General features: G+C 38.5%; 1 protein-coding gene across 1 annotated transcript in view; it reads left to right on the top strand.

Moving 5' to 3' along the window:
• The window catches only part of depdc5 (DEP domain containing 5, GATOR1 subcomplex subunit), a gene marked incomplete at its 5' end in the record, with an annotated part of 56,191 nt that overhangs the window by 13,682 nt on the left and 20,147 nt on the right, over positions 1-22,362 (top strand). The window contains 19 exon segments of the mRNA XM_014008997.1: positions 460-563; positions 648-722; positions 2,576-2,710; positions 2,793-2,854; positions 2,938-3,011; positions 3,558-3,627; positions 3,720-3,756; positions 3,852-3,972; positions 7,591-7,811; positions 8,319-8,519; positions 9,981-10,116; positions 13,895-13,989; positions 14,565-14,624; positions 15,432-15,615; positions 17,433-17,593; positions 17,725-17,845; positions 18,604-18,771; positions 19,289-19,508; positions 19,699-19,835. Of these exon segments, the coding sequence (XP_013864451.1) occupies positions 460-563; positions 648-722; positions 2,576-2,710; positions 2,793-2,854; positions 2,938-3,011; positions 3,558-3,627; positions 3,720-3,756; positions 3,852-3,972; positions 7,591-7,811; positions 8,319-8,519; positions 9,981-10,116; positions 13,895-13,989; positions 14,565-14,624; positions 15,432-15,615; positions 17,433-17,593; positions 17,725-17,845; positions 18,604-18,771; positions 19,289-19,508; positions 19,699-19,835 (2,382 nt within the window).

Genomic DNA, 22,362 nt, shown 5'->3' on the forward strand with positions numbered 1-22,362 from the left:
TTAAGACACAAGACCCAACACTCTGAATGAGCTTAAGGCCACTATCGAAGCATCCTGGGCCTCCATAACACCTCAGCAGTGGCACAGGCTGATTGCCTCCATGCCACGCTGCATTGAAGCAGTCATTTCTGCAAAAGGATTCCCCACCAAGTATTGAGTGCAGAACTGAACATAATTATTTGAAGCTTGACTTTTTTGCATTAAAAACACGTTTCTTTTATTGGTTGGATGAAATATGCTAATTTTTTGAGATACGGATTTTTGATTTTTCTTTACTTTTTGCCAAAATCATCAATATTAAAACAATAAATAGCTTGAACTACTTCAGATGGTGTGTAATGAATCTAAACTAAATGAAAGTTTAATGTTTATAAGTACATTACAGAAAATAATGAACTTTATCACAATATGCTAATTTTTTTGAGAAGGACCTGTAGTTGTTTACCCTTTCTTGATTAGGGTCGTGGCACAGAATGAGAGACGGGATGAGTGGACGCCGTTACTGGTCACCATTAAGAAACTCTTCATCCAGTACCCTGTCCTGGTACGGTTAAAAGAAGCAGGTACTGAAAGAAACCACGGTGTTTCTATCCAAGGGACTTTTGAAATCATTTTCATTTGTAACTTAAAACTTGTTTTAATCGCAGATGGTTTTCCTGTGGGTTTTAACTCCACTGCTGTCCAAGGAAACTACCTGGAAGCCATTAATCTTTCATTTAATGGTAAGTAGCAGAAAAAAAACCAGTAAAACTGTTCTCAGGACACTGAGTACTTTAACCAGGTATTTCTTAAAGAAAATTGATTGTGATGTATTTAAGTTCTTGTGTGAATGCTGACTCAGCATTCACGTTATTGTTTTTCTGTTTTTTTTTTTCCTATACATTTTTTCCTTCAATTTAGCAACTTCTGCATACTTTGTGCCATTTCAGTTATTCGGGTATCAAAATGTTTAGCTCATACAGGAGATTGATACTGTTATGGAGCTTTTTTTTACGTGTTATTGATACTTTTTGTTAGCCTATTATTAATTTCAGTCTAAGCGCACTAGACAGGCCTATCAGATGGGAGCGGGACTTGGATATCAGCAAAACTTTGATTCAGATCCACCAGAAGTTGGAGCGGTGCTCAAAGTAAATTAATTTATTTTTAAGTTTGAAAAAAAAAAAACTTGAAACAATAGTAGTAGTCACGAATAGTAGTGGCCAAGAAAAAGCTTTGACAAATTCTGAATGTTAATCAAATTTCAAGATGGCTACTAGCTAGCTATAGCTACATAGCTAATTCGAAATTGCAATAACTGCCGTTTTAAAACATATCAGGCGAAATTTGGTGTAGTTGTAGCCAAGAGAAGTCCCTCAAGTTTATGTTGAAAATAGTACCACACTAAGAGACAAGACCTTTCATAGTTTATCCAGGAACTATTCTAGTTCTACCATCAAAAACAGGCCATTTGGGGATTTTAAGCAAAATTGTTTATATTTGAAACCAGACTTTATGGAAACTGCAATACATTTAATGATCAAATATGAAATAATAATTACAGGTTTCACATACATTCTGTTGATTTAGTTTGTACAGTTTGTCTGTTTCATTAGTTGTCGTTTTTAAGGGTCAAGTACATTTAGCTACAAGCAGGTTCATAAATTGCCCTTTTTGTCCCCCGTCGTCGAGGTGGGGACATAGAAATGCTCTCCATCTGAAACGGGAGACATCAGCAACGGTTGGCGTCGAGTTTGTTATGGACTAATTATCTATCTGTGTCACATGTTTCAATGTTAATCTGTTTGTCCAGACAACTGGACTCCGCAACGGACTGACCTCTCTTGTTTGATAAGACACTCTTTGTGCTGGGAGCCCTGTGATAGGCTGGAGAGTACATGGGGCGATCTGTGATTGGTTATAAGCACGTCATATGATGTTATCATGGTGTATATTATTGGCTGTGTCCGCTGACGTGTCAGCAGCGAGCCAACGGTACTTCCTTGATTGGGTCCTGTTTGTTTGTTGCTCAGAATTAAATAGTTTATTTACGACCATACACGCAGACTTTTCTGGCATTATTCCAACGTGTTTCTGCATTCTCTGTAAATCCTGCCGACAATGCCAAAAATTGTGGTGGCACTATTTTGTTAAACATACGAACCTTGATAATGTGCACGTTGATGCTTTGTGATAAAAGTTGACGATAGAGAGGTTATTTTGCAGTTGTGCTGCTGAATTCAAAAAGATGATATTTAAATAAAATATCACAGGCAACACCCTTTGTTTGAAACTGCATTTTTATTGACGTGCTTGATTGATAGATATCTGCTTCTAATTTTTTTCTAATAATATTATCAGTGTATATGCAGACAGAAATGGGATTGTGAGGGTGTATGAGAGGGGTGGGGTGGGGGTGGAAAACGTTGAGGCTCAGGATGTTTTTTCCACTATCAGCCCTGAAACTAAGGACCCATCTAGCAGGTATCTTTAAAGGTTCAGTGAGAAAAAGAAAATGTAAAATGTTTAGTTTTTCAACATTTGACTATAATTTTGTGTCAAATATTTGAAGTTAATTTCTAAATGATCTCTTCAGTTTTTGACAAGCACTACATCAACCGAAACTTTGACCGCACCGGCCAGATGTCAGTGGTCATCACGCCTGGAGTAGGAGTGTTTGAAGTCGACCGCCTGCTTATGATTCTCACCAAACAGCGTATGATTGACAATGGTCAGTTTGTAGATGTTTTCTTCTTTAAAAAAAAAAGGGAGATAATGTATAAAGCTGATAATTTTCACTTGTCTCCATATAGGGATTGGTGTCGACTTGGTGTGTATGGGAGAGCAGCCGTTGCACGCAGTACCATTATTCAAGGTGACTCACTCAGATCATTAACTGCTCTTCATAGATTTAATTATATATTCATTTGTAAGTTATGGCCTATTTTTCTTTTTTAGCTGCATAGCAAGATGACACCTGGAGATTCACGTGTAGGAGACGACTACAACCTTCCCCACTGGATCAATCATAGGCAAGAGAGCCTGTCTGATGAGAACACAAATACACCCAGAATACTGATGAAACCTCTTGTGAAAATGCTGTGTGAACACTGACCACTAAATGACTTTGCTAAAAAAGATAAAACAGATTTGTTAAAGCTAAAAGAAGCACAACATTAGCTGAAAGCTAAAATGAACAAAACAGTAGCTAAAAGTTAAAAGAATCGAAACACTAGCTAAAAGCTAAATGGCTAGCTAAAAGCTTTATGTAGCAAAAAGTTAACTAAAAATATAAAAAGCTTGTTAAAACCTAAAGGTAACAAAAACTAGCTAAACATAACAAAAAGTTAGCTAAAAGTTGTAAAATGATTTCTAAAATCTCAAGTAGTAAAACCGTAGCTGAAAGTATAAAAACGGATAGTTAGACAGTAAAATTGATGACCAGCTAAGTAAATACTAGAGGAAAGAGAAGACAGGTTATTGTAAAAGCTTACCAAAAATGAACAAAACTCTAAATATAAAAATTCTGTGTTATATTTGAATTTAAAGGTGATTTGCATGTTCCTCCACTTTCACAGCTTCTACACCTCAAAAAGTCAGAATTCTTGTAGCTCTTTCACTCCACGAATCAAACTGGCTGGACGTAAGGTAAATTGACATTTCTCTGTCAATTCTCCTAAATCTAGTTCTAGAATATCTTTAAGTTTATTCATCTTGTAAAATCTGTCTTTATTCTCTAGGTTCATGCAGAGACATATAAAAGCAGTAAAGATCACGGTAAGATTTAGTCAGCTAGCGTTTTCTTTATTTATATTTTTATGTTATTGATTTATTTCAGTGTAACTAAACGTTGATTGTATGGCCTTTTCAAGCTCTTTCTGCACCAAAGGACACGGACAACAGTTTGCTCATACAAGTGGACTACAACGCCTATGACACTCAGGTGTTTCTGCTTCCAGGGCCTTCACGGATTCAGAGAAGCACTAACTTCAGGTGTTTGACTTGTGAATCAAACTGAATCAATATCAATATTATTACCTGGCAATCTTTGAAATAATGTTGATCACCTGCCACCTTTCTTGGCAGAGTTTTTATTTATTTATTTATTTATCTCATGATGAGAAATGATTGACCAAAACTAGTCCAACCTTGAAAAAAATATTACGCAAACGCCCATTTTAGAGCTTCAAATGCTGTGTACCCTCTGGTAAATTAGCAATATGGACAGCTTTGAGGTCTAATTGAGCATTCAAACATGCAACTGATGTCACCGTCATCTTTTAATCTCCGTGGTTAACAAGAAAAAAAAAGGGGTTTTCCTCCTGACTCTGATGTGAAAACAACCTCTTTTGTTGAAATGCTTAGCTATGCGTGACAGTGGGACGGTAGAGGTAGAAGTTATGATTTATCCCCTGAGACAGTATTTCTGTTGTATAGCAGAAAATATTGAAAGTTATTGTGGTAGTACATTACAGAAACAAAATCGTCAACATTTACTCACATATATAACCTGCCAACTTTGTGGATGATTTAGGGCTTGACATTTTAAATGAGGTTAAAATTTTCACATTATACACAAAAATTACTGTATGTACAATTTTGTGATATTGCGATGTCTTTCATGATCTGTTAACACTTGGAATGTTTTTGTGTTGTAAATGCCTCTAAGCTGCTACCACACCAATATCTAAATTTCTCACAAAGATTGATATTTTTGTGTAGGTTAGTGTCAATTAGCTGAGGTGGCCATGTTGAGTTTGGTTGACTTGTACATCTTTTCCAAGCTGGTCAGAGCTCTGTTCACCAAGCTGAATTGGTAAACCTCTCCAAATCTACAGCCTTCAAATTTCATGCAGCTAGCTCATTCCTGTCTCAAGTTGTGACTAAAATTGTTTGTTTTCAAGTAGAGTTCTCTGCCGTCAGCTGGTGAGAAGTGTAACAGATCAGGGGTCGGATTTATAAAACTGGCGTACGCACAATTTGAGCCCAGAAATTTGCGTACGCCACTTTTTACGCCAAGGTTGTGATTTATAAAATCCAAACTTGACGTGAAAATGTGCGGTGCCTCACGCCAGCTCAGACCCATGCATACGCTCATTTTGGAGACGTGAAACTGCGACACAGATGGTGAAGTGAAGAATTAGAGCCACACTGTGTAATGATCACTGTCAGATATTTAATTTACCTTCAGAATCAGACTTAGATTTTTATTCAACTTTATCATCAGCTTTCTTAACAGTAATATTTATGCTTCTGCTGCCGAGCCATGAGGACCTTTGAAATAAAAAAAACGTAAATCTTAAATAAAAGTTCCTGTGCGCAAATCCCAGACAGCCGCGGCGTCTGCCGCGGATAACAGAGCAGGCAGGAGGGGGAGAGGACGAGGAGAAGAGCAGTGAACTTACTTCTAATTTTATCTGACTTATTTAATTTTATTTTTATTGTTTTTATCGTCCTGCAGGCTCTGATGGAAAATTAATTTGAAGCTGAGTATTTTTTTTATAAAAATCGTTAAGATTACTCTAAAGCAAAATGAGGGAAAATCTGTGTCAGTTACAGACCATCTGTTCACGTGAGCAGCTGTCAGTCAGCACCTGTCAACCTCCAGACACACGACGGAGCGTGTCTGAACCAATCACTTTTGTTGGCATTGATCAGCTGACTGATTTAAATACATCTTAACATTCATGAGGTACTTTACATTGACTGTTTATGGTTGAATGTGGGCGTGTAGAGGGTAGAACCTGAGGCGGGACCTCATGCGCAAACTCTGACGTGCGGCTGTGATTTATAAAGGAAAGTTGCGCAGAAACGTGCGTACGCATGGTTTTATAAATCTGAATTATTTTTGGCGTACGCCATTTCTGCCTTTTGGCCGTACGTTCACTTTTAGTATGGTTTCCACGCAATCCTTTATAAATGAGACCCCAGATCACTAATTTTATGGATTTTAATTTTAGTCATAACTCAAGAGTTTCATTAAAGGCACAGTGTGTAGGATTTTGTCAATTCTTTTAGCCGAAATTGAAATAATCACTAATGACAATAATAAAAAACATGTCTAGTCATTGCAGACAAAGACCTTGTTTTATTATTTTCACCTTATAAAAACCTGTTTATATCTCCATGGTCGCCATTACAGGCAGCCGTCATCTTGTCGACGGAGGCTCATGAAGGACAAACTGCGGTGGCGGCGTCAAAAACGGTTTTAGTTGTAATACTATAAATGTAATATTTGTTGTCTGTCATTGTAGCTGGGATAATTTTACTTATTAAAGGAGACCAATTATGGGTCCTAGAAATTTTTATGGTATGTCTGTGGGCTATCCAGACCACGTTCATTCAAGTTAATGCACAAAATAATTCTCAGATAATAAAATTTCCCATTTTCTAGTTCTGCCTGCTCTGACATCCGTTCAGAAGAGCTGTTTACGTTAATGAGCTCGTTAATGAGCTCTGTTGGTAACGCCCTCCAAAAATCTGTTGACATTAACTCCGCCCTCCAAAAATCTGTTGACATTAACTCCGCCCTCCAAAAATCTGTTGACATTAACTCCGCCCTCCAAAGCCAGCGTTTACGTTAGCATGGCTAATAATAGCAGAAGCTCCGTTGTACAACCATATGAGACCCAGAGGCAGAGTCATGGTCGCAGCTTTTTTTTTCTCCCTCCTCTGCTCTGCGCTCACTCTGCATGCTGTTACCAGAGCAGGGAGCAGCAGCAGTCAAAATACCTCAGAAACTCGAACAAATAGGCTTTAACAAGGCTTTAATAAGCTAAACAATAGAGGTACATGAGAAAACGTGTTCATAACGAACAAAAATAAATAATTAAATTGTGTCCATGCCAGTCTTGAACCCTGGTTTCCTACTCTCTGGTGTAACACTGTACCCATTGACCTATTGGTGGCTTATTGTGAATTGAGCTGCTCAACAACACCGTGACGGCTCTTTATACTGAGGAGGAAGAGCTTCTCCCGGGGGTTATTAGGTAAGGGGCTGAACGCAGGTTTCGGTGGGTTGTCGTACAGCTTGTGACATCACAAAATGACGGAAGTATAAAACTTGTCGTTAATACACATTAAAAATACATTTACTTACAGTAAATATGCCCCTGGGTGCACTTTTTTTGGTCCTAGGACTGTTTTTTTTAAGAAGTACATACCCAAAGTTGAGTTAAAAAAAAACCTTTAAAAAGTGAATTTTGCATAATAGGTCCCCTTTAAAGCTCATAATCTTACCACTTGAAACATCACTAGCCCTGAAGCTGCTGGTAGACATCYCGGTTGGAATTATCAAAGGTTTATGACACCTGAGAGACACCGTAGCAACTCCTTTTGCATTTGGAAGCGGGGGTGGGGGGAGGATCAGGGAGGATGATTCAACCACTCAACCACTAGATGCCGCTGAAAACAACAAATCCTACACACTGTGCCTTTTAAAGTAAGTTAAGTGTTTTTTTTCAAATGCTGCTAATAACATAATGCTAGAGACAAATGTACAAAGTCACCAGCAGAAACATTATCCCTGTGCTGTCAGTGCCGAGTGATTAAATGCTTTGTTGTAGTTTCTTGTGAAGCAGCAGCTGTCTGTTATTGTTTTTTTTCCCCCAGAATCTGTAGAGACAGAGAGACAAGTGTGAGAAAGAGCTGTGGATCGATGGACGTTAGAGCAGGCATCAGTTCTTCTCCTGTTCGTTCAGGAGGGCCGGAGGAACAACGAAGCCTGGCATCTGATGATAGTCTGGGTCCTGTGTCCAACATGTTGCTGATACCCAGAGTTCCTCAGGCTCAGTTTGAAGTCAGCAGCTCTTTAGGCTACACCAGCACCAGAGGTACCTGCAGCTTTACTTTTCTTTTTTGCCGAAGCACAGATAAAACAGGCCTTATGTTTTAAAGAATTGGCAACTTCTTTTCTTTACAAACTCCTATATGGCCCAGAGCCCTTCATAGTGCTGTAAAAAAAGTATTTCTCACTTTTAAAAATGACTTTATTTTTTATTTTATTGTTTTTGTTTCTGATCAGCAAACAAATGTTAATGTAGGGTATATATTTTAGAATGGATACATTATGAAGTGTTAATAATTCATAAATTATCTAACCTCAGGGAAGCACCTTAGAAAAAAGGAAAAATCTTTAACCTTACGATTCGTCTTAATTTGCAGAATTCTATTTTTGAATTATCATTCAATGAAAGTTTTATGCATTAGCAATCATTACCAAATCAGTGAGTTAGTATTAGGGTTAGTTAACTATAGTTTAAGAGTTAATAGAAGGGAAATAACTATGATTTTTTGTTTTTTACAACTGAACTTTTTTGTCATCTCATTTTGATGTTTAGAGTTACTGGAGAAGATGAATGATTCTCAGCGAGACTCCAGTGCTCCAGGCCGGTTTACCGTCGGTAGCGCTGAGTCCACACTGCATATTCGACCAGGAGGCTATACCCCACAAAGAGCTCTTATTAACCCCTTCACACCATCCAGGATGCCCATGAAGCTCACCTCCAACCGCCGGCGCTGGATGCACACCTTTCCTGTTGGTTAGTCCATACACTGTTGGGGAAAAAGATTCTTTAACATGATAGTTGGTTAATGGTTAATCTGTAGTCTTAAGAGCTCATTTTGCAAATATTGATGGCTTTTGTACATTTTGTTCATATTATAGTTATTTATCACAGGCTACCAAACAGTGATTAGTGAGCAATCAGAAATGTGTGTGAAGAGTCATTACTCACCCACAACCTGTCCAGCTGTAAAGTTTGACATTCCTACGTTACACTGTTGCAGTGTTAGAGCTCAAAGAAAACATACCCACCTACAAACAGGCAGATTGTTTTAGCTTTGTCAGCTATCTTGACATGCTAATTGGCTTTTAACCTGTAGTGAGAATCACTCTTGTGTACTACCCTTCAGAAAATGATCTCAGTATCTTTAAAAATGTTTCAATTAAATTAAATAAAATAAGCATTCATACAATTAGGTTAGTACTGTCAAAGTTTTTAAAATCACTTTCTGAAACTGAAGGAAGTAAATATGTTGGAAAAATATGTGTTCAAAATGTTATGTCCAAATAAACAGGAATCTGATGGATTTCTTCTTAAAACTTTATTTTCTATCTTCTGACTCCAATCAGCTACAGCGTGCACTCAGCAGCACAGGCCTCAGTGTAAAACCTTGGGCTGAATCAAAACAAACACAGGAGCTCTGCTCTGAGCAGACACTCTGCAAAACACTGACAACTTTTTACTACTATAATAATGAATTGAGCTTATAATGTTCATCTCTTCCTGGTTACACTCTTGGAGGTGTTACCTTTTACGTCAGACGTCAGAACGTCACTCAGTTTTGTTTAGACTAAAAGAAAGAACACATGATAAGACACACCAGTTCTTTGTCTGCTTTAACCTTACAGGCTGAAATGATCAGAAAGTATAAAATACAATACTGAATCCAATCCAATGGAGACGACGTCCTCACATGGTGGCCATCTTGGGTCGGGGAGCACTCTTAACATGAATGTGTGTGTTGTATTTACTGTTTAAATAACCATAACTTGGTCAATTTTGATAGGATTTTCAAACAAATTTCTTTGTTGTAAAGCTAAGACATGTTGTTATTAAGTGAAGTAGTTATAATGGACATTCATACAAGAATTACGTTATTTTGATAGGTAAAGTAATATCAATATATACACAGTGAAGGGAAAGTAGAATTGAGCGGACTGTGTAGGAAGGCAAGGGCCAGGCTAGTCTCAGGGCACTGTACACAAAAAAAAAAAAAAAAAAAAAAAAAAAAAAAACCCCAGTAAATCTAAAGAAACCAGCAGATTGTGTTGAATCACTTCATCACAGTCTCCATACTGAGCAGCCCATTGGTGACAGTGGAGAGAAAAAACTCCCTTTTAACAGGAAGAAACCTCCCAGCAGAACCAGGCTCAGGACAGGCGGCCATCTGCCTCGACCGGCTGTTTTATCAAACTAATGTGTGACATTGTTCTTCAGATCCTTCTGGAGAGGCAATCCAGATTCATCACCAGACCCGACAGAACATGGCAGAGCTGCAGGGGAACCAGCAAAGAGATCCAACACACACATCTGCAGAGTTGCTGGAGTTGGCTTATCACGAAGCCACTGGAAGGTCGGTAGAGGAGAAATGGTATGCTGCGTTCACACCCAAAGTGTTTTGAGCGCCAGGTTTACATGCAAAGGCTATGGTGGACGTGCGTCAAGGGGCATCAGGAAGTTCTGTTGCAGCGCGTTTTGATCGTGTCATGCACCTCCAAAGTGTCAGACGCTGGAATTGGAAAATCTGAACTGTTGCAGATCAACAAGGAGCATCAACCAATCAGAGAGATCATGCTATGTGACACACTGGCACATTTTTTGACGGGACGGTTTCCTGAATGATGAGAGTCAGCAGCTTGTCATGAGCTCGGGACAAAAATAGTCCTGAAATCGAGCCTCGTCAGCTCGCAGCTCCTGGAGTGAAACTCACCAAACTTAGAACTCCTCTAAGTTATTTGTTAAATTAATTATGAATTAATTATCTGATGAGCATGACGTGCTCTTGCTCTCAGTAAGCAGAGGCACTTTTTAAAATTTCATCTGCCATGGTACAGAGACCAGCAGAGGAAAACAACCAAGAGGCTCCTCCTGAAGAGAAATTTTAACAAGCATCTGACCTCAAAGTGCACAAGCCTCCAATTTGAAGCGTTGGACGTGCTTTTAATGCTCAAAACACTTTCGGTGTGAACGCAGCATTAGCCTGAAGAGACTACTAATGCAAAATACAACCCATACATACCTGTTTCTTACCATGTATGTATGTACAGGGGTTGGACAATGAAACTGAAACACCTGTCATTTTAGTGTGGGAGGTTTCATGGCTAAATTGGACCAGCCTGGTGGCCAATCTTCATTAATTATTGCACCAGTAAGAGCAGAGTGTGAAGGTTCAATTAGCAGGGTAAGAGCACAGTTTGGCTCAGAATATTGCAATGCACACAACATTATGGGCGATATACCAGAGTCCAAAAGAGGACACATTGTTGGTGCACGTTAGGGTGGTCCTCTAGTATGCCAAAAATAAAAATGTGAGTTTTTAAGGTGCTTCCTGGCAAAATTGTTCCTTTTGCAAAGAAAATCCTTTGGACCAAATTTTGTGTCGATACAACTTTTCTAACCACTGCCCCATGTGGGGTGAAAATTAAAATGGTTGAGCTCATTTGTACATGCCAACATGCTTGTTTAGATATGAAATACAAAGTGAGACAAAGTGGCAGCATAGTGTCTCAGTTGGTAGAGCAGATGCCTCTCAGCAAGCAGTCGCCAGATCGAATCCCGGCCCAAGGACCCCCCCCTGGGTGGAGTTTGCATGTTCTCTCTTTGCGTGCATTGGTTTTCTCTAGGTGCTTTGGCTTCCTTCCAAAAACAACATTGTTGACTCTAAATTGTCCCCATCTATGTGGCCCTATGATGGACTTGTGAACAGTGATTGCTGTGGGCACCATGAACCTGAAAGAAAGAAGCTAATGGATGGATGGATGGGCTTACAAGACACAAATAAAATAAATAAGAGTCATTGTTCACATATTTGGTGAGAACAAACAGTCATGAAGAGTGGCATTTGGTCATGACTTTCTTCACTTCCAGGAACTGATATCGGTGCCACCTAACAACTTGCAGCATGTATTGCCACTGCTGATCACTTGATTGTAATCCTGGATGAGTTTCCTGTTTATTAAAGTCATTGACATCCTAATCATTGGTCACTTACATCCTAATCATTGGTCATTGACATCCTAATCATTGGTCACTTACATCCTAATCATTGGTCACTGGCATCCTAATGCTATACAGAACCTGGAATGATGGGTCATCCATTCTGATGGGTCCTTGACAAGGTAGTTCATGTTGATGCTGAATGCCTCAAAATGGGACTTGGGGCAAATGTAACAAAATCTGCCACAGTTTTGGTAACAATACCTCCATTTGCTTCTAGGTCTACTGTTGCACATGACTGAGGATCATTGTGACCTTCCTCCTTGAGAACAGCTTCGATCATTATGTATAATGCTGCTGTCAAATATGACAAGTCTGGCCAGTTCTTTCCTCAGATACCACAGATTTCTGGCTAATGTCTCGCTGGTGGCCTTGGCAATGACAGAATCAGAACTCAAAATTTCACTCGCATGGCACAAAAACGGGTTGAGCGGCAGTGGGTAATATTTTTCAAATCTAATGAAATTTCACCCCATTTTTTTTCCACAAATGGAATAAAAAACTGAAGAAGCATTTTGGAAAAGTAGACGTTTATATTTTGGGACCACCCTAGTGCACATCTTGCTGGCGCATCTGCGACCAAGACAGCAAGTCTTTGTGATGTATCAAGAGCCACGGTATCCAGGGTAATGTCAGCATACCACCAAGAAGGACGAACCACATCCAACAGGATTAACTGTGGACGCAAGATTAAGCTGTCTGAAAGGGATGTTATGGTCTAAAACAGGGTTTCTTAACCTTTTTGACCTCGGGCCCCAATTTATTGAACATAAAGTGTCACGAGACCCAGTCAGATATATGGATAAAAAGATAATTATTCTAAATCTTGGTTTAATTTTTATTGTACTTACATTACAACTAAATTAAATACACTTACATTTTAAAAGTAAAACTCATGTCAAAGAATCACAAGACATGATTATGACAAACAATTTTTATATTGTAAACAATTATTTGAACAAATACAACAGTCAGTCAGCAGACCACTCAGGCTTATCAACACAATATATATATTTTTAACATAAATAACAAAAATAGAAAATTCAATAAATAAAATTGTGGGCATAAGATAAATAAATTTAAAATGATTAAATGTTTCAAATACAAAAAAACTATAAAACTAAATTTGATAAAGTACAAATGAAAATAAAGCCTTTTTAAACTTTTGCAAGCTGCTCTTCATATTAGTGACAAACAATAACAGAAACAACAGCTTTTTGACAAGTTTAATGTTTCTTTAAAATACATTAAAATATTTAAAAATAAACTACAAAAAATAATTTGATAAAATGCAAATTAAAATATAGTTGTAACTGCAACTGTATTTGATAATGTTTTGAACTTTTAAAGTATTGCATGGTAAAAACAGAAGCTGCACTTCATAATAGTGACAAACTTTGGTGTTTTTTGATGGGTTGCCTTCATTTTTGCTTCTATTTTTCATTTAAAATAAGTTTCCGTTTTCGGCAGGTTTCTAAGTTTCTTCTTCTACATATTAAAAAAGTTGTTAAACATCTGAGTGGCGCACTACTGCTACAAGTGGTGAGAAAGTGTATTGCACCTTATTCAAAATCAATGTGGTCCCACGGCCCTCTTCGGCCCAAAGTTAAAATCTGTTGTTCTTTTGAGGCCCACAAGGTGGTGCTCGGCCGCAGCCCATAGGTTAAGACTCTCTGGTCTAAAACCAGGTGTTTCAGTTTCATTGTCTAACCCCTGTATATCAACAATGTGTAAACATAACTTCCTCTTTGATATTTACCATATCATTAACTTCAGTGACCAACCACTTATGGTCACTGAAAGGGGATTCAAACCACAAAGATCTCTGTAGCTGACCTTCTGTTTAGGCGTAGCATTATACATGAGCATTAGATGTTGTAGTTCAAAAGATGTGGGTCGTATTACACTTGAGATCATATTTTACACACATAAAAACAGTATTTATAAAACTCCTGTAAGAGCATAATTACTTTTAAGGTGTTCGCAAAATTTGTGAGTTTGTCAAAGTCACTCTATCAAGTCAATTCTAAAGTTCCTGTTTAAGATGAGACTGTTGATGAGCAAATGAAAACTTTAACAGATGTGACATTCTTACAGATGATGCCAATATTTGTTGTTTCTTTCTTTTCTTTAAGGCAAACGGCTTCTCGGCAAGCAGGTGAAAACGGCCTCTACACTTGTGTAGGAACAGAGGAGTTCACCGAAAGTCCGGGGAGCAGCAACAGTGGTGGTATTTGTACTCAAGAGCTGACTTAGTATTTTATTTCAGCTGTATACATTCATTTAGGCGGCCTCCAGGTGTCCCTCTCAAAAGAGATCTGTGATCTCAGTGCGATTTGCCAAGTTAAATAAAGGTTAATAAAGAAATTGTGAAATTCTGCCTCTTTAACTGTAATGAAACAGGCTGGCTGTTTAGCTTTGTCATCAGTTTTTCAGACTAATTAAAACAGCATTCACCCACTTAGTTTTGTCTTTGCTTTTTGTCACACTTAATTCACAAATGTTAATACAAGACAAAGATAACCTGAGTAAACATAAAATGCATCCAAACCAACCTGTATGAAAAAGTATTTGCCCCTCTTGTTAAAGCATGAATTAACATATTTTTTAAACAAACCTAAGCTCAGCCAGCTTGAAGTATGTACGGTGGTAAAACAAGACATACGTACATCTTAGTCCAATACTGGGTTTAAGGAAACCATCTTTAGAGGAAGGTATCATCAGCTGAACAAACATAAAACTGGTTACTTGCAAAGATGGTAACTATCTGCTGTTTCTTTGTTGTAATTGTGAAACTGTGTGCAGGACCTCTTACCCACCACTGCTCCTCATTTCAAGAGTTTTCTACAAACGGAGCAGATCCAAGTGAGTCACTTCACTCTTTTGCTATCACAATGAAATTCAAAGATTCTCATTGTTATGCAGCCTCAGAATGATATTAATCACCAAACTGATGATGATAGTAAACCTTTTGAGGTGTTTTTACTTGTTAGGGGTCATTAAGTTTTGGCATACAGGTTTCTGGACTGGGCTTCTGTCCCAAAGGGGTCACAGGTAGAAACTGGTCATGTGGTTTGGGGTAACTCTCACCCTCCTTTCTTTCCTTCCCTTTCTACCCTCACTCTCTACCCATCTATCTTTGGAATTCTTATATTTTCTGATAATTCTGACTTCTTATAAATTTTCTTTATGTTTGTTGTTGCATTTATTTTAAAATGTTATTGCATGGCTGTGTTTCAAAGCAGCTATCTCTCAAATGTGTAGAAATGGGTTATGCTGTCAAATGATCTCTTGCTTTCAAACAAAACGTTTAACATATATAATCCCCCCTCACTCTGTATATTTGCATGATGTAATTTCTCTTCTTGAATTCACTCAGTCAGCACCTTTGTTGAGATTAAGGACCACGTTCTGCATGTCTGATCCCTGTTTCACAACTACAGCAAGAATCAGCAGCAGGAAAAGTAACACTTCTGTTCTTTTTTCTTCCCATCTGTTCTGTTTTGTGTGTTTGCTTCTCCATCTCTTTATTTTACGTCCACTTCCTGTTCACTTCCTTTTGTTATTTCCTATCACTCCTCTGTTATCACCCTTTCCATCCCACCTGTACCTGTCCATTCTGGGTACATGCATTTGTTTTTGCGGTGGGTATGTGTTTTTTTATGTGTGAAGCCCTGCTACTGTCTGCACCCCCCACAGTGCCCAGCTTCTGCTGCACAGTGGGGGTAGACTGGAAGTCCCTGACCACACCGGCCTGCCTCCCGCTCACCACCGACTACTTTCCTGACCGGCAGACTCTGCAGAATGACTACACTGAAGGCTGCTATGACCTGCTGCCTCATGGAGACTTGGAAAGGTGTGCCATTTAGAAAAAAACATGCAATTTATGTTGCTTTCTCATTAGATATGTTGTATGTTGCAAGGTTCATTATAGTGAACTGAATGTTCTGTGTTGGAGGTAAAGGTTTTTTGCCAGTGTCTGTGCAAGCATGCGTCTGGCTGTAGCCTTGACAAAAGATCTCAATGAACAGCTAATGTACTTTAATGAAACTCACAAAGTAATAACTGAATGTACTGTAAGAAACATGCATACTTGTCAAGTTGTACAGATTGCCCGTATATTACACAGATTTCCCTACATTTCACAGGTGTACGGACATATACGGAAATATGGAATCTTTCAAAAACAAGTTTAAAACAAGTTTATTTTACATCTCAGAGCCTGTAAGATGTAAAAACACAAAACAAATTAAATATCAACCCATACTGCCGCTAGAAATAAGTTCTCCACCTCGCCCCGTCCTCCTGTCCCTGTTCTGTTATCTCCACCTCACATTCCCCGCATCTGACAGTCCGCCTGCAAACCCACCCCCACTGCATATGAGTAATATGGATTATTTGTGAAAATTACGATTTTTTTAAGGGGCATGACACAGGTAAACGTCATGTATGAATATGTTGGAGTCAATCCCATGTAAGATGTCCACCACACCCATTTCACTTCAATAAACCCAAAATGGCTACTACTCTGTCACGGTTAAGAAACAACGGTGTGATTTTAGTTTAAAATCTATTTCAACACATACATCAAGCTCTGAGGCCTCGTTTACATAATGCAGATTAGTGTGAAACCACAGGTTTTCTGCCAAATCCAGCCAATCATGTATCCTACAACAGCCCTCGTCCTCTCTGAAACCAAAGGTTTCTGAGACCTGGTCTCAGAGTGGAGATTTTTGGGGGAACCCCATGCAGAGGTGTGAAATTCCCCACAGGTGTTAAGAGAGCACTGAACTAACAACAGTTACAAATATTTAGTGTTTTTGTTCTACTCACCCTTTTACAGCATGTAGGAGCATAACCAACAACATCCTAGGTCTGAAGGAACGTTAGTGTATCCACTAGTTTGGACATAACTGTGATCATGCCAACACCAGATGCAAGAAGAAGGCAGCTGAGCATACTCAGTTATCAGGGTTGCAAGACGAAATAAAAATGTGCTTTAACCCCTCCTTTTCTGTTCACATTTTCACCAAACACAACAATCTTATGATTCTCATCCTCATAACACCCTCCCTCAGCACATGACAATTTGGGTCAAAATACAACAGTTTAATATATCCCATCTGACAGCCCTGCTTGGCATATTAGTACATATTTTTTGTTTATTCACCCTAATAAACATTGAGAAGACTAATTTTTCCAGAGACTGTTCTCATGTGAACAGGGCCTAGTTGATCACGCAAGTTCTGTTTTTAAAACTTTTAACTATTGAAATCAACACTATTTGTCTGTTAGCAAAATATCTTGAAAACCACTGGACCAGCCTACTGACTTAAGGAAACACCTACGCACAATAAATAAATAAATAAATAAATAAATAAATAATTAAATAATTAAATAAAATATAATAAATTAGGACCAGTAGAAAAATGGCAAGAATGGATTAATTTAAGACCTTGTTTAATGTTCTTGTCCTTGGTGGGTAATATTTGAAAGACCCCCAATTAATGCAAGAAAAAAACTAATTAACTTTTACTTGATGTACATTTTAAATAGCTTACTTTTTTACTTTTATTTAAGTAGATTTTTTAGCATGTGATTTTACTTGTACTTGAGTGAAATTTGAACTGACTAATTTTTTTTGTCTGTTTTATTCCATCTTCTTTTTCTAAGGCGAGACGATGAGGCGCCGTTGATGACTGCCTCACAAGTGTTTGATGAGTTTATCTGTCAGAGGTTGATGCAGGGATATCAGATTATTGTCCAGTCAAATAACAGGAAGCCAACCCCAGTTGTGGCCACACCCCTTGGCAGTAGTCCTCTTTACACCAGAGGTAAATGAACTTAATATACTTCAGTTTATCAAGTACCAGAAGAACCGATCACCCTTTTGCATAGATGATGATGGGAAATTTTAATTGATTCAGTTTTCTTTGATGATTTCTGTTACTCTTTTTTGTTACAGGTCTGGTCTCACTCCGGCGAGCAGAGGAGGAGGAGACTGTTTACTGGCTCAGCATGGGCCGCACCTTCCATAAAGTCTGTCTCAGAGACAAGATCATCACTGTCACTCGCTACTTGCCAAAGTGAGTTCTCCAAATATTAACTGACATAAAAGCGCCAGTACAATCTCTACAATTGCTCTAGCAAACGGTTTTGCGAAAGATTCCATATTTCAAGTGGGCGTGTTACTAAGAGTCCAACAGCTCCATACACATGTTCTTTACCTCCACCCAAAACATCTCCTACCTAAAACAGCTTAGACTCAAAATGGTCTCTGTGGATCATTTCTATATTTGTAAAGCTTCTACAGTACAATTTCCTGGATAGATTAGTATAAATGACATCATCCATGTGAATGTGGTTTGTTTCTTTAGAAGAGGACCAAAACATACTGACTCTGTTCAAAGCATATCACTGAAAATAGATTTTAAGTACAGTTTAAAAAGTACACAAAATTGTCTTCAACCCATATGTCAATTTAAGTTTAAATGATTTTTATTTATTTATTTACTTTTTTAACAGCATGAATTATCAGCCTTGCTTTGCCAGTACAAGCACTGTACCTAAACTGAACATTATTGTTTAAAAGCTTTGATGATCCCCACGTACCAGGGCTTTGTAAAGCTAGTTTGTTTGAAGAAAAGCTACTGAGCTTCTTTTTTAAGATGTATTGTTTCTCTTCAAACAAGCTTTCTCAATTGAGATTTGAAATTGTAGCTAACACATTTGAAGCACTGCAATATGGTTTTATGTGTTAATAAATGAGCTACAAAATTGTAAATAAAAAAATTATAACAGTTTCAGGTTGAAATTTGGATATCTTGCATTGTTTGCATTTCAGGTACCCATATGAGTCCACTCAGATCCAATACAGCTACAGTCTGTGTCCTTCACACTCTGAGGATCAGTTTGTTTCCTGCTGGGTGGAATTTGGACACGAGAGACTGGAGGAATATAAATGGAACTACCTGGACCAATATATTTGCTCTGCAGGCTCAGAAGACTTCAGGTACAAACGCTTCTGTGTTTAAAGGGCACATATCTACACTCTTTATTCAGTTTGTTTCGTAGTGTAGGGGTTCTCAAGTGGATGACTTTCAGGAGTTGGGACTAAGTGGTTACATATAAAAACATTGTGTAATTCAACTACAAAAAAGTAACTTTAATTTATAAGTTATTGAGAAAAATCCAGGTTCGAATTCATTGTGAAAACATTAGTGATAACTTGCATTACATTTTCTGTGTAAAAGCTAAGCTATGTTGGTTGATATTGTTGCATTTTTCCCCTTTGTGCCAGTGTTGCCTTTTTCTTCACTGGAGGTCTCGCTGTGGGCGGGTCAAGACTGAGTCTAGCTCAATTCACTACATCACTTGTGTCTAATTAATTCAGATGGAGGTCAATGATCTTTACCTTTAGTTTAGTTTAGTTTTTTTTTATTTTGTAAAATAAGACAGAGGGCGTACTATCTAAAAGTACTAGTGTTGCAGGTCTCATACCAATACTACACCTTCTTTCTCCCCATCAGCCTGATTGACTCTCTAAAATTCTGGAGGACCCGCTTCTTGTTGCTGCCAGCCGGTGGGGCTAAACGCATGGCAGATGGGGAGGGGCACTGGGATGTGTACGGTGAGGGTACTAGTGGAATGGGTGGCTATGGAGACTGGATCTTATTGGATGGCTTCATTCGCTTCCTGGAGGGCCTCAACCGCATTCGACGACGTCATCGCTCTGATAGAATGATCAGGGTGAGGCTGGCTTTGGCTTACTCTGATGTTGTGATGTGATTTCTCTGTTGATTTTTGATCATAGCAGAGTGATTTTGCTTTAACATTTTAACATCCATTCTTCCTACAAGACTTGTTTTACTACAAACACGTGTTTTGTTTTGTTGTGTGTGTCTTTACATGTTGATAGTCTTCCTTTTGTTTCTTGTAGCAGAAGGGTACATCATTAAAAGGACTGCAAGTTACCAGTCCTATCCCTCCATACCCAACGGAGCCTGTAGTGCCACCACAAGGAAAGAGAGGCACATCAGCTTTGTCAGCTCTGCTAAAAATGGAACAGAACCAGAAGTGAGTGTCTTTATAGGCCTAAATATAACACTGTAGCAGTGCATTTCAATCTTTTGTGGATTTTCACAAGCCCCTGTTCAGATTTAGCACAGTGTTCCTTGCTGATTCAGTCACAAGTGAATAACTCTCAGTATAACGTTCTGGAGGTATCAGATTGTACTCTACATACAGATAAATATGTAGCCCTTTAGATTAATAACACTGCTTTTTAGTGACCACCACTTCTAACCTGCAACTAATACAATGTAAAACTAGAACTGCAAAGCAGTTATGACCAGGGTCTAAGCCTATTTACGCACATCAACAGTGGCTCATGTCTTCCCCAGCGCCCTGTCAACCAGTTCACCAGAGCTGTAGCACGATGAAGTGTATGTATAAGGCAGAGGTCGCGTTAACGGAAAATTTTCCGTATTTGACCCATTTTAACACAATGACGGAAAAATCTGAAGGCCGTCCGTCATTTTGACAGATTGCAATTAACACACCGGAGGTGTCTTATTTAACCTAAAATAAATAAAAGATTCCCATCTGATCATCATCTCAGATCTAGACACCATACTGAATGTATCTCCAGGAGCTGACAAAGCATTGAAGAGTAAAGGCTCGGCCATACTGTGTGCGGTCTGTGAGCCGCGCGGACTCCGCGCATATTGTCTGCGGATGTTTGAGAGTTCATACTCGAGCGTACTGACCGCCGGACAAATTCTTTAAATTTTTCGCAATTTCATTCATGATTTCAAGGATCAGGAGGAGGAGATAGATTGCATTTTAGCTTAAAAGAAAAAAGAAAAGAACTACCTTACCCAGGATCTGATCTATTTCCTCCCACAAATTTGTTGCTCGCTGAAAGTCTTTATATTCCTTCATTGATGCGTCATAAAGCTTTCTAATCTCTTCCATGAGATGCTTTTCAAGATATGACTCCATTTCGTCCACAAATGACACAGATTCTCAACGTTTATCAGCTTGGTGTCGGACCCAGAACAGTACATGCCATTGTGCGCGTCACGGACGCGGACGTAAAAAATTTATCTCTGCGCGGACCAGTCTGGCGGATGTCCGCTTCGGGTCCAATTGAGTCCGTGCGGACCTCCATGGACCGAAGTAAGCCCGAGTCTGTGGGGGCCTTTAGGACAGGAGGATTTGGAGCGTGTCTGAGGCGCAGCTGAACCAGTGGCGCAGCGAGAGCGCATGCTGAAGGATTTCCTCCTGCTAAAACCACAGCTTTGAGATTTGGGAATAAAGTCTTGCTGACTTCTGATCACTTTGATTGGAGAAATGTTTTCTGATTTTAAAACTTTGGCTCAAGTGGTGCTTGTTATTCCAACAGTTGCAGCAGAGCGCAGGTTTAAACTTCAGAACGACGGGCGCAGATGTGCGTAACGTGAGATTTTTCTTAGAGACATTTTATTGCATAATATTTTTAACACGGTGGCAACGGTGCGTTAAGAGTGACTGCATCTCTGCCTTTCTTTTTTCTCTCGTCCTCCTGCAAGGGAGGCAGAGACAAAAAAGGAGGCATTATCTAATGTTGCAAACTCCAGCCTTTTCCTTTTATGCTGTCAGTCAAAATGACGGACAGCAAAAAAGTCTGGTATAAGGTCTATTAGAAGCCCTAAGGTCTCAAATAGATCTAAGAAAAATAAAACTAAACATAAATTAATCTAAAGAACTGAACCATCACTCCAACACTCCATACAGCTTCTGATTCAATTAGACTGTCATTAAAAATACCCCTGTTCAAACTTTAATTGGCTGATCAGTTTCCTCACATAATTTAAAGAGAAGTTTCAATAGGGTTCTATGCTCAGCTGGTTGCGTGGAAATCCTGCCATGCTACAATTGCATGAAAAATTGCTGAAGAGTTTTAAAAAAAGAGAGATAAAGTGAATTTGAAAGGCAGACTTTAGATGAAAGTAGGAAAACAAAAGTGAAAAATCAGTAGAAAAATTGCAAAGATGTTTCAAACTAATTACAGCAGAAATTTACCAAAAATTTTATACAGTTACCTCAACTTTACATGTTAGTTTGAAACAGCTAAGTATGAGTTTGCATGTATGTCATAAAATTTTACTATTTACAAAATACATTTATTTCTTTAGAACTTTATGAATATTTTCAGAAATGCTAGCTTGTAGTTGTCACTTTCCTTCATCCTCACCACACCTCCTGGATCATCCCCATATAAGCTCCTACAGTGTTTTTTTACACCACCCACTTTGTTGGAATTTTTCAAAATTTGCCTGGGGGTGGGCACTATGCTTTCACAGGGAGGTTAGGTACACTTTAAGGATGTTAAAGACAACTCCTTTATTTTTAATGAAAGCAAAAATAGCTGAAAAAGTATACATTTCTGAATTACCAAAAGTCATAGCAAGAATGTCCTGAAGGAGCTGAATTTGATTTGATTTGATTTGATTTATTGATTTAACAGGATAAGATTATTAAAAATCAAGCCTGACTCAGCATAATTGCTGTTTTACAGCAGGTTCCTGTGCTGCAGCACATAAAACACTCAGAAATACAG

Source organism: Austrofundulus limnaeus, unplaced genomic scaffold, assembly GCF_001266775.1.
Source record: "Austrofundulus limnaeus strain Quisiro unplaced genomic scaffold, Austrofundulus_limnaeus-1.0 Scaffold54, whole genome shotgun sequence".
Taxonomy (NCBI): Eukaryota; Metazoa; Chordata; class Actinopteri; order Cyprinodontiformes; family Rivulidae; genus Austrofundulus; species Austrofundulus limnaeus.